We start from the raw sequence: 11,885 nt of genomic DNA, 5'->3' as shown, positions 1-11,885 counted from the left end.
CTGTCCAAAAACCTAGACATTTAACATTTAGATACATGGCTAGTGACTGGAAGGGGAGGTGGGACGTCCCAAGGCAGGCAGGAACACACAGATTCTAGTAAGCATTAAACAGCAGCACATAGCAAGTCATTCTACCGTGTGGAGAAAACAGAAACCACATGCTACATCTGTAGGCTCTGCTTGCACTTCTACTGCATGATTCCTAGGGTCAAGGTACAAGAAAGGTTTACGTAACTTATCAAGGAAGAAATATCTAAAGAACCTCATCAACCAGTGCTCCACCACCACTGGGGTTCAGAGGACTCTTGGCTAGGAGGTCTGCCACATCCCTTCCCCATTACCTGCTTTGGTGAAGTCTTTAAGATTTTAGGTCTTTAGAGCTGCACAGAATGAAAGCAATGGACCAGCAACACAGTACGTTTGAGGACAGGAAAGATAGAAGATAGTGCTAGCCCTAAGTACTAGTACCACTCCAACTGACTTCAGCATTCTTGCAATGGAGGGTCTTGGGGCGAGAGATTTAATTATAGCTCTGATCAGACCTTAAATAGGGCCAAAACTGTACATATCTTACAAATAATGCACATACCTGGATTTTCTATATTTCATAGCAGCAAACGACACCAAGAAAAAATGAGGAACAGAAAAAGTCATCATTTAAGCACAGAATTATTCATTTTTTTCTAGATTGTTCTTTCAATATATATGACTTCTTTAGTGCTACTTTATATATACTGTGCACATCCTTTCTTTCTGTAAACCCTGTCTAGGAAAATTATACAGTTTTGAATACAGCCAAAACAAGAGTTCACATAGCAGTACAGAGAGAAACAAATCCATGCCTACAGGCTACAGTAAGGATGAGGCTGCACAAGTAGCAAGTTTTCTTACAGTCTTGGGAAGGGATATTTATGTGAAGATTGCTTCTATGGTGACTAAAGGAATGCCTTCGTAAATCAGTGCACCTTCAGGTGGGAAAGCATGTGTGTGGGGTGACAGATTAGGACCTTATGCAATCTGCCTGTTAAGAGTTTTCCATTTGGGTAGATGGGTATAGCGAAGATACATACCTGTAGCAGGTATTCTCCGAGGACAGCAGGGTGATTGTTCTCACATGCGGGTCGACGTCCGCGTCGGCCCGGGAATCGGCAATTTTGCAAGCAGAATACAAAAAAATCTTACCAGAGTCTTCTGGTGCGCGTGCAGTGCACATGCGCAGCCGTCTTTCCACTCGTTGCGTGAGCGTTCCCGCTCAGTTTAATCAAAAAGCAAATAAACAACAAATGACAACTCCAAAGGGGAGGTGGGTGGGTTTGTGACAACAATCAGCCTACTGTCCTCGGAGAATACCTGCTACAGGTACGTATCTTCGCTTTCTCAGAGGACAAGCAGGCTGCTTGTTCTCACATGTGGGGTATCCCTAGCACCCGGGCTCACTCAAAACAATGAACATTGGTCAATTGGGCCTCGCAACAGCGAGGACATAACACAGATTGACCTAAAACCATAAACAACTAACTGAGAGTGCTGCCTGGAACAGAAAACAAAATGGGTCTAGGGGGGTGGAGTTGGATTCTAAACCCCAAACAGATACTGCAGCACCGACTGTCCAAACCGACTGTCGCGTCGGGTATCCTGCTGGAGGCAGTAGTGAGATGTGAACGTGTGGACTGAAGACCACGTTGCAGTCTTGCAAATCTCCTCAATGGAGGCTGACTTTAAGTGAGCCACTGATGCAGCCATGGCTCTAACATTATGAGCTGTGACATGGCCCTCCAGAGTCAGCCCAGCTTGAGCATAAGTGAAGGAAATGCAATCTGCTAGCCAATTTGAGATTGTGCGTTTTCCGACAGCGACTCCCCTCCTGTGGGGATCGAAAGAAACAAACAAAAAATTAAGCAGACTGTCTAAAGAGCTTCGTCCACTCCACGTAAAAAGCCAATGCTCTCTTGCAGTCCAAGGTGTGCAAACTGCTTTCACCAGGGCGGGTATGAGGACGGGGAAAGAAAGTTTGCAAGACAATTGCAAAGGACTACTCTGTTGTGATGGAACTTGATATAAAGTGCATGCACTATCAAGGCCTGAAGCTCACTGACTCTATGAGCTGAAGTAACAGTCACCAAGAAAACGACTTTCCAGGTCAAGTACTTCAGATGGCAGGAATTCAGTGGCTCAAAAGGAGCTTTCATCGGCTGGGTGAGAACGACGTTGAGATCCCATGACACTGGTGGAGGTTTGACAGGGGGCTTTGACAACAGCAAACCTCTCATGAAGTGAACTAAAGGCTGTCCAGAGATAGGCCTACCCTCTACACGGTGATAAGCAATAATCGCATTAAGGTGAACTCTTACGGAGTTGGTCTTGAGACCAGACTCTGACAAATTTATTTATTTTTGTTACATTTGTGCCCTGCGCTTTCCCACTCATGGCAGGCTCAATGCGGCAGGCATTGGAAGGTTAAGTGACTTGCCCAGAGTCACAAGGAGCTGCCTGTGGCGGGAATCGAACTCAGTTCCTCAGTTCCCCAGGACCAAAGTCCACCACCCTAACCACTAGGCCACTCCTCAAGCAGGGTCTGTGTAGGACAAGAAAGAGGATCTAGGGCCTTGCTGTCACACCAGATGGCAAACCTCCTCCATTTGAAAGAGTAACACCTCTTCGTGGAATCTTTCCTGGAAGCAAGCAAGACTCGGGAGACACTCTGAAAGACCCAAGGAGGCGAACTCTACGCTCTCAACATCCAGGCCGTGACAGCCAGAGACTGGAGGTTGGGATGCAGAAGCGACCCCTTGTTCTGAGAGTTGGAAAACAGTCCAATCTCCACGGTTCTTCGGAGGACAACTCCAGAAGAAGAGGGAAACAAATCTGACGCGGCCAGAAGGGTGCAATCAGGATCATGGTTCTGCAGTGTTGCTTGAGTTTCAGCAAAGTCTTCCCTACTAGAGGTATGGGAGGATACGCATACAGAAGGCTTGTCTCCCAATGTAGGAGAAAGGCATCTGACGCTAATCTGTCATGGGCCTGAAGTCTGGAACAGAACTGAGGGACCTTGTGATTGATCTGAGTGGCAAAAAGATCCACCAAGGGAGTGCCCCAAGCTCGGAAGATCTTGCGGACTACGCTCATGTTCAGTGACCACTCGTGAGGTTGCATTACCCTGCTCAACCTGTCGGCCAGACTGTTACGCCTGCCAGATAAGTGGCTTGGAGAAACATGCTGTGATGGCGAGCCCAAAGCCACATCTGGACGGCTTCCTGACACAGAGGGCGAGATCCAGTGCTCTCCTGCTTGTTGGAGTAGTACATAGAAACCTGATTGTCTGTCTGAATTAAGATTACTTGGTTGGACAATTGATCTCTGAAAGCCTTTAGAGCGTTTCAGATCTCTCTTAATTCCAGGAGGTTGATCTGCAGACCTTTTTCCTGAAAGGACCAGGCTCCCTGAGTGTGGAGTCCATCTACATGAGCTCCCCACCCCAGGAGAGATGCATCCATCGTCAGCACTTTCCGTGGCTGAGGCACTTGGAATGGGCGCCCCATGGTCAAATTGGATCGAATCGTCCACCACTGAAGAGAATTCCAAAAGCTGGTGGACAGTTGGACTACATCTTCTAGATCACCTGCAGCTTGAAACCACTGGGAAGCTAGGGTCCATTGAGCTGATCTCATATGTAGACATGCCATGGGAGTTGCATGAACTGTAGAGGCCATATGCCCCAGAAGTCGCAACATCTGCTGAGCTGTGACCTGCTGGGACGCTTGAACCATGGACACCAGGGACAGAAGGTTGACCGCCCTTGCCTCGGGAAGATAAGCTCAAGCTGTCTTAGTGTTCAACAGGGCTCCAATGAATTCCAATTTTTGAATTGGGGTGAGATGGTACTTGGGATAATTTATGACAAACCCCAGTAGCTCTAGCACCCCTCCCTGCCCATTTTCAAATCATTGCTCAAAGCCCACCTCTTCAATGTCGCCTTCGGCACCTAACCACTACACCTCTACTCAGGAAATCTAGACTGCCCCAACTTGACATTTCGTCCTTTAGATTGTAAGCTCCTTTGAGCAGGGACCGTCCTTCTTTGTTAATTTGTACAGCGCTGCGTAACCCTAGTAGCGCTCTAGAAATATTAAGTAGTAGTAGTAGTAGTAGTCATTCGCATGGACTCCAGAGCACCCTCTGAGGTGCTCTTCACCAGCCAATCGTCAAGATAAGGAAACACATGCACTCCCACTCTGTGTAGTGACGCTGCGACTACAGCTAAGCATTTGGTAAACACTCTGGGTGCAGACGCCAGGCCAAAAGGCAGTACATGGTACTGAAAGTGCTGTGTTCCTAGCCAAAATCAAAGATACTTCCTGTGAGCTGGGAGTATCGAGATGTGGGTGTAAGCATCCTTTAAGTCCAGAGAGCATAGCCAATCATTTTCCTGAATCATGGGAAGAAGGGTGCCCAGGGAAACCATCCTGAACTTTTCTCGGACTATAAATTTGTTCAGGGCCCTTAGGTCTAGGATGGGACGCATCTCCCCTGTTTTCTTTTGCACAAGGAAGTACCTGGAATAGAATCCCAGCCCTTCTTCCCCTGGTAGAATGGGTTCGACCGCTTGGGCCTGTAGAAGGGCGGAAAGTTCCTCTGCAAGTACCAGTTTGTGCTGGGAACTGTAAAAATGAGCTCCCGGTGGACAATTTGGAGGTTTGGAATTCAGACTGAGGGTGTATCCTGACCGGACTATTTGAAGAACCCACTGATCAGAGGTTATGAGAGGCCACCTTTGGTGAAAAAATATCAACCTCCCCCCGACCGGCAAGTCGTCCGGCATGGACACTTTTTCTGAGTCTATGCTGAACTGGAGCCAGTCAAAAGCCCGTCCCTTGCTTTTGCTGGGGGGCCGCAGAGGCCTTGGGCACACGCTGTTGATGAGACACGCTGCCAAAAAGCAGGAGTGTATCTACGCTTAGCATACGAATAGGGAGCACTCCTCTTCCTTCCAAAAAACCTCCTAGGTGAGGAGGTAGTAGCAGAAGACGCCCGGTGGGAGACAGAATCCATAGCATCATTGTGCTTTTTGAGCTGGTCAACCAGATCCTCTACTTTTTCACCAAAAAGGTTATCCTCCCCCCCGGTAAGGAACATCCGCTGCTGGACCGAATGATCCAGGTCAGAAACACGCAGCCATGAGAGTCTGCGAATCACTATATCTTGGGCAGCGATTCTGGATGCTACATCAAAAGTGTCGAATGTACCCCTGGCCAGGAATTTTCGACACACCTTCTGCTGCCTGACCACCTGGCGAAAAGGCTCGGCCTGATCCGGAGGGAGCGCATCAACCAAGCCAGACAGTTGCCTCACTGAGTTCCGCAAGTGGATGCACGTGAAGAGCTGGTATGTCTGGATTTTGGCAGCGAGCATAGCGGCCTGATACATCTTCCTCCCAAGAGTCCAAGGTTCTAGATTCTCTGTCTGGGGGCGCCGAGGCATAGTCCCTAGTACTCTTGGCTCTTTTGAGAGTGGAGTCCACCACCATGGAATTGTGAGGTAGCTGAAACTTCATCAATCCAGGTTGCCCGTGGATCCGATATTGGGATTCAGTTCTCTTCGGGATCGCGGGGTAGACAGAGGGAACGACCAGTTTTGCATAAAGACTTCCTTCAGTACATTATGCAAAGGAGCCGTTGCAGCCTCTCTAGGTGGAGAAGGATAATCCAGGACCTCGAGCATCTCAGCCCTGGGCTCATCCTCAACCTCCATAGGGAAGGGAACAGCCGCAGCCATTTCCCAGACAAAGGAGGTAAAGGATAGACTCTCCGGTGGAGACAGTCTCCTTTCTGGTGGAGGGGAAGGTTCAGAAGGAATCCCATAGGACTCAAGGGAGAGTCAACCTAGGTGGCAGCCAACACAGATGCCACAGGGGCACCGAAGTCGGGGACCTCACCACAGGCGAAGGCCAGAGACCACTGTAGCCAACGGTACGGAAGGTGCAAGCACCCCCGACACTGAAGCAGACTGGCGCAGTAACCCTTCCAGACGCTCTGGAAGCAGGGCCCTGATGTGCTCGTTGAGAGCCACTGTCGGACAAGGCTGCGGGGTCAGTATAGGAGCCGGTGGCAGAATCTGTCGAGGCTCGGGAGCAGGTACCGGGCTACTAGATCGATGCATCGGCACCTCCTGAATAGAGGGAGAGCGATCCTCTCAGCGCCGATACTTCTTGGGTGCCAAATCCCTCGATGCCCCGGAGTTCCCGGCACCATGTGTCGAAGGAGAACGATGACAGTGCTTCTTCACTTTCGCTCGACGCCCGTCATCGAGACTCTTCTGTACCGATGAGGAAGACGTGGAATCCTCACGTCTCCTCGGGGCCTGGTCCGACGAAGGTCGGTCCCGGGGGGCCTGCATAACAGGAGGCCTCGAGACAGGTGGAGACCCACTTGATGCCTCACTGCTCCCAGCACGAGTTGGTCGTTCCACAGCCATTACCTTCGCTCCCGATGTCAATTGGTCCTTTGATGTCGATGCTGCCGTCCTCGGTACCGATGATGAAGGATCGGACTGAGCCCCAAAAAGCTTCTCTCGTTGGGCCTCTCAAGACACTTGGGTCCGTTTCTTCATGCAAAGACACAGACTACAAGCGGCTGGGCTGTGGTCGGGTCCAAGGCACTGGATACACCAAGCGTAGGTATCGGTACCCGAGATAGTCCGGTTGCACCGAGTACAACGTTTGAAGCCACTGGGTGTCTTCGATGACATGGAAGAAAAAACAGCTTAGGCGAAATCAAAAGACGCGATCGTGCCTGTCAAAAGAAAAAAGGGCACGAAAAGGGAGCAAGCCTGCCCCGTCGAAAAACAAAGGAAACTTAAAAAGGGGCAATAAAGTAAAGGAAACTACGGGATGTTTTTTTTTAAAAACTGTAAATTCTACTACAAAAAGGAAGAAAAAAAAAAGACGTCAGAAAACTCTTTCCCGGTCCTGTGAGGAGAGTGGGAAAACTCCTCTGCACCTTACCGAGGAGAAAACAATAACTGAGCGGGAACACTCACGCGACGGGTGGGAAGACGGCCGCGCATTCGCGGTGCACGCTGGACGCACGCCAGAAGACCCTGGCAAAATTTTTTTTGTATTCTGCTTGCAAAATTGCCGATTCCCGGGCCGACGCGGACGTCGACCCCACATGAGAACAAGCAGCCTGCTTGTCCTCAGAGAAAGATTTTCTTATGCAAACCAGCTCTCTCTCTGCATCCCGTCTTGCCTTTTATATTTTCAATCTTTTAATTTCCAAAAATAATCAACCTTGCAAAGTTTCCATCTCTTCGTACATATGTATCATTTTAACATATTCTCTTGCCTTCTCTCACCTTTCATCTGAATTTTCAAACCTTTATCTACCACTGTCCTCTATTATTATCTGACCAAAGCAAGTCCAGAATGTTTTCTATGTAGGACAGAAGACTGTACGGTGTCTGTAAAAAATGGGAGCCCTTACGTAGTTTCAAAATGCTTTGCAAATGTTTAAACATTTAGTATGTTTATTTCACACTTGATACACCTGACCTTTGAAAATGCATTAGCATAATGGATTTTTTTCTTAATTTATAATTTGTGTTCAAAGTGTCCTCCTTTAACCTTGACACATTCATGAAGACTTCGCGTCACTGAGTTGTTGGCTCAATGAAATCTGGGGTTTCATTAATTAAGAGTTGAAATGTTTTGTAAGCTTGATGCACTGGAGCTGCATCCTGTAGAAAAATAAAGTACTCAGAAATGTTTTCAAACTTCAGGAGGAAGTTTCTGCTGCAGCAGGACATTTCTAGGTTACTTGGAAAAATGTTGGGAGTCCCATTTTTTTCCAGACACTCTGTTTATATAATTACTGTGATCACACTTCCATGACCTATGTAAGATTGGATAAATGTGCTGTTAAGTCTCATCAGATGTGTTCTAACTATGGAAAAGAGGGAGAAGCATGCTGCTAGTTCCCTTCTGCAAATGTATGCATAACACTTTCAAAAGTTATGTTCAAGAACAAAATGACTGACAGGAAATTATTTAGAGAACAGGAAAAGAAAATAATAACCCTCACTAGTCCATTTGCAGGGCTGTCAGCTGTGCTCTTATGTACCACATTTTGTGAGTGACGGAAGAGCCCTGACTTGGTAGCAATATGATGAAGCACAGTTAACATACCTGGATTTTCTGGACCCCGCTGCAGAGGGGGAAGCAGACGCAGATGATGATCGGGAGTGCGACCTGGAAGCAGACCTGGATCCAGATCTAGACTGGGAACTGGAACCACTGTAGCTGCTGCCGCTGCCGCTACCACTGACCGTCCGCCTGAGTACGAAACAAACGTGCAAGTTTATTTTCATTCCCAGGAAATGAATCCTGTTTTAATGTTGGAATGCGTATGCTCGGGTATGAGCGATAAAACTGATCAATCATTGTATCTGGCAAGGAACAAAAGGCTGAGCAATGGAACTCTGCTTGTGGAGTTTCTACTTTGGTAAGACCTTCCTTCAAAAGGAGTTTAGTGCAATACTTTCTAGCAGAGTTGGAGGTGCTCCCCAAAGGTAGAACACCTCAATTTCTTCCATGCCATGTAATCAAAGATACTGGGTATGGGGAAAATGTAAGTGCTGATGTTAACAAGTTGCTTATTTGTTCCCTTCACATACCAATGTGATTACTAACTTCTTCAAGGGAATGGCAAGTGAATGGAGGGTATTTGCATACTGCAGAGGAACAAGGAATGTGCAGAGAAGTGAGGGGAAGTTTGCCAGCAGGTGGAAGTTAAACCAGGCAGCACTCCCTGGGCTGCTTGTTCAAGGTCAAAAGTCTCTTCCATAACAGCCTTTCAAATTTTGTCAGGAGACCAGAGACCTTTGACCTTTTGGAGATTTGCAGTTTCTATCCTCTTATTGAATTTTGCTGGCCTGAAATTCTGACTGACAAAAGTCAGGGAATAACCAGCTGCACACAAGTTCAGGCCAAGAGTACCTTTGACAATAAAGAAAATTAACCTTTTCAGCACCAATTGAAATTTGATTTACTTCCTTCCCCTTTTTAGGTCTCACACTGCTACTACCCCAGGCGAAACAACACAGCAAAAGCCTTCTCACACAACAGAGCAAAAGCCCTAGAGTGTAGAAAGCAACATGGAGCACTCCCTTGCGGTGGCGTATGAGTCAGTGCAGAGCTGACACTGCTATGATCCAGAAAGGAAGTCTGCAATAAAAGAGCAGTCAGCAGACTTCAAAGAAACTAATCAGATGTAAGGATGTGATATGGGTGAAAAGCCCAATAAAAGCACTTTTACTGCTATCAGGACAGGATAGTGGAGTCTGGCAATTCCCAAGCCAGGCACCTTACATTCTGGAGCTCTATATGACACCCTCTCCCAAGGAAACTGGTTCACTTCTTCTTCACATACTTAAACCAAGAGATTGGTTGTCTGCCCTGGGTTCCCAAACCACTTGCATCAAGACAGGCCGAAGACAGGTAAAAAAAAAAAAAAAAAAAAAAAGCTAGCGTCTATTCTATTGAGCTGCAATTAAATTGATGACTCACCTTTATTAAAAAAAAAAGCAAACCTTAGAAGAATATTCAAAAATGAGCATTTGTCCTTCACAGCGTGCCTTCTCTTACCTTCTTGGCGGAGTTCTTGTTTTCCGCTCCTTCCTTCTGCCTTCTCGGTTGTCCCCTGGCTTGGTCACTTCTGGCCCGGGTTTTGCAGGTTTGACAGGGGGTGTTGGGGCCGGAGAAGGGGCTGGCTTCTTTACAGGTGGCTTCTCTCTGGAATAGTCACAGAGAAGTGCAAAGGGACATTTCTCCATTTCACTTCAGTGTCTCCTTGTATACATGCAAGCACTGAAAGTTCAGAGCCAGTCCTGGCTCCCAAATTGCACTGTCAGATTGTATAAGTAAGATTTAGGGTGCATTTCCAAACTCAGCTCTGTCTAGCAGCAACTTATCATCCTCAACTGGAAGACAATGAAGTTCCTTTTTAACGGTTCCTAAATAAATCCTCACGGTTTGTTTTTAAAAATACACATAAGAAATGTGTAAATGCCAGGGAAGACATTTTCATTAGATAGAGGTAGTAACAATTAGACTGCTCCAAATATGAACTTGCCCATTTCTTGCCTTGATTGCTATCTTATTTAATATTATTTCAAGGTCACTTTTTTTTTTTAACCTAAACTTCCCTTGTTTTTTTTTTGGGCCACTCGCTTAAATGGAACCAGGCTGGGGACTGGTATCATCAGACCTTACTTACACCTATTCAGGGTTTTTCTACCCTAATTTAAACCCCTTCTCAACTAGATAGCCCAGACAGTGAGGTGACATTCCTCTCCCAGGGCCATGCACTGCTGCTCTTTGTGATCTTAGGCAAGTCACTTAACCCTCCATAGTCTCAGGTACAAAATCAGATTGTGTGCCCTCTGGGGATAGGGGAAAATCTGTTGTACTTAAATGAAACTCACTTTGAACTACCACTGTAAAAGTGTAAGCTAGGGCTCCATCCAGGAGCACAAATGATTAATTTTAACCATTACTACTACTTACTACTTGTCATTTCTATAGTGCTACTGAATGCAGTTAGTGTGCAGAGGTACATTATGTCCCTGCCCCATGGGGCTTACAATCTACCTAGGTAATTGAGCTAATGGGAGATTAAGGGGCTCATTTTCAAAGCACTTAGGACCCGATGCACAACGCTTTCCATGTTGTTAACATTTGCTTTAGACTGGTTGTAGCCAGTCTAAAGCAAACATCATTTAGCTAGTAATGCGCAAAGGGGTTTTCCATAGCTCTAAACAGCTGATAACACTATGCAAATGCATTACAAGGAGCTCATTAGAATTAAAATGAGCATTCTGAGTAATGCATAGACAGTTCCGTGCACACAGCGCTTACCTTTAACGTGCAAAATTTTACAGCAGTAGTGCAAGCAGACTGCCCCCCATAAAGGTAGGTGCTTGTGCACACTCATCCATCTCTCCTGAACATTCTGGCATCCCTGGTGGTCCAGTGGACCAACCTGTGACTTCCCCAGGCCCCCACCCCCGTGCTTCTCAACTCCTTGCTAAAAATCCTTAGTGGTCCCAGTGGACCCCAATCTCCCCAGATCCCCCTGGCACCACCCAATCCACTGCTGAAAAATCTCTTGTAGTTCCAATCCCCTCCAATCCTCGACTGCCAAGGCAAGCCCTGGTGGTCTAGTGACCCAGAGCTCTCCCCCCCCCCCCCCCCACAAGCAACAATGGCCCTGGTAGTCTAGTGACCCCCTCCCCTGTACCTGAAAAACGATGGAGGCAGGAGCAACACCTCCCAACTCGGGGCCGGGGCTGCACAAAATGGTGGTGCTCCGCCCTGTCTGGTGCATCCTGAGCTTTTCTCCTTATATGGTGTTTAACCTGCCCAGTGCATCCCAGAATGCACCAGGCAGAGGCTGGGCGTTGAGGCAGGAGGTGCTGCTCATGTTCAACTTATTTTAAAGGTATTTTGGGGGGGGGGGGGGGGGGGGAAGGGGGTCGCTAGACCCCCTGGGGTGCGGTCCACAGGACCACCAGGGAATTTTGTCAGGTGGGTGTGTTTCGGAAAACATTGGGGATGGGTGGGTCTGGGGTCCAGAAAGTTGTCTGTGTGCGGGGGGGGGGGGGGGGGGGGGGGAATTTGAGAGAGAGTTGCTAAATTTTACTGAGAGAGCCGTATTTTACAGCTGCCTTTGTGCATCGGCTCCTTAGACTTCCTGTAAGTGACTTACCCAAAGCCCCAAGGACTGTCAGCTGCAGAAGCAGGAGTTGAACCCAACCTTCCTTGGGTTCTCAGCCTATTGTTCTAACCACTAGGCCACTTTATATGGACCTTACATCCTGCCACTAGGTACCCC

At 47.6% G+C, this 11,885-nt stretch overlaps 1 protein-coding gene across 7 annotated transcripts in view; it reads right to left on the bottom strand.

Annotated features, from left to right (window-relative positions):
- Nucleotides 1-11,885, bottom strand: part of ZC3H18 (zinc finger CCCH-type containing 18) — a 170,028-nt gene that overhangs the window by 25,521 nt on the left and 132,622 nt on the right. For 6 of the 7 annotated variants that reach the window (XM_030204577.1, XM_030204581.1, XM_030204582.1 and 3 more), the window contains 3 exons: nucleotides 9,638-9,784; nucleotides 8,180-8,326; nucleotides 590-598 (listed from right to left, as the gene is read on the bottom strand). In XM_030204577.1, coding sequence (XP_030060437.1) covers nucleotides 590-598; nucleotides 8,180-8,326; nucleotides 9,638-9,784 — 303 coding nt within the window. The remainder of the gene's footprint in view (nucleotides 1-589; nucleotides 599-8,179; nucleotides 8,327-9,637; nucleotides 9,785-11,885) is intronic. The other variant, XM_030204579.1, reaches the window with a different exon arrangement.

This window comes from Microcaecilia unicolor, chromosome 5 (assembly GCF_901765095.1).
Source record: "Microcaecilia unicolor chromosome 5, aMicUni1.1, whole genome shotgun sequence".
Taxonomy (NCBI): Eukaryota; Metazoa; Chordata; class Amphibia; order Gymnophiona; family Siphonopidae; genus Microcaecilia; species Microcaecilia unicolor.
The sequence above is the reverse complement of the archived record's forward strand: the minus strand, read 5'-3'. Positions and strand labels throughout refer to the sequence as shown.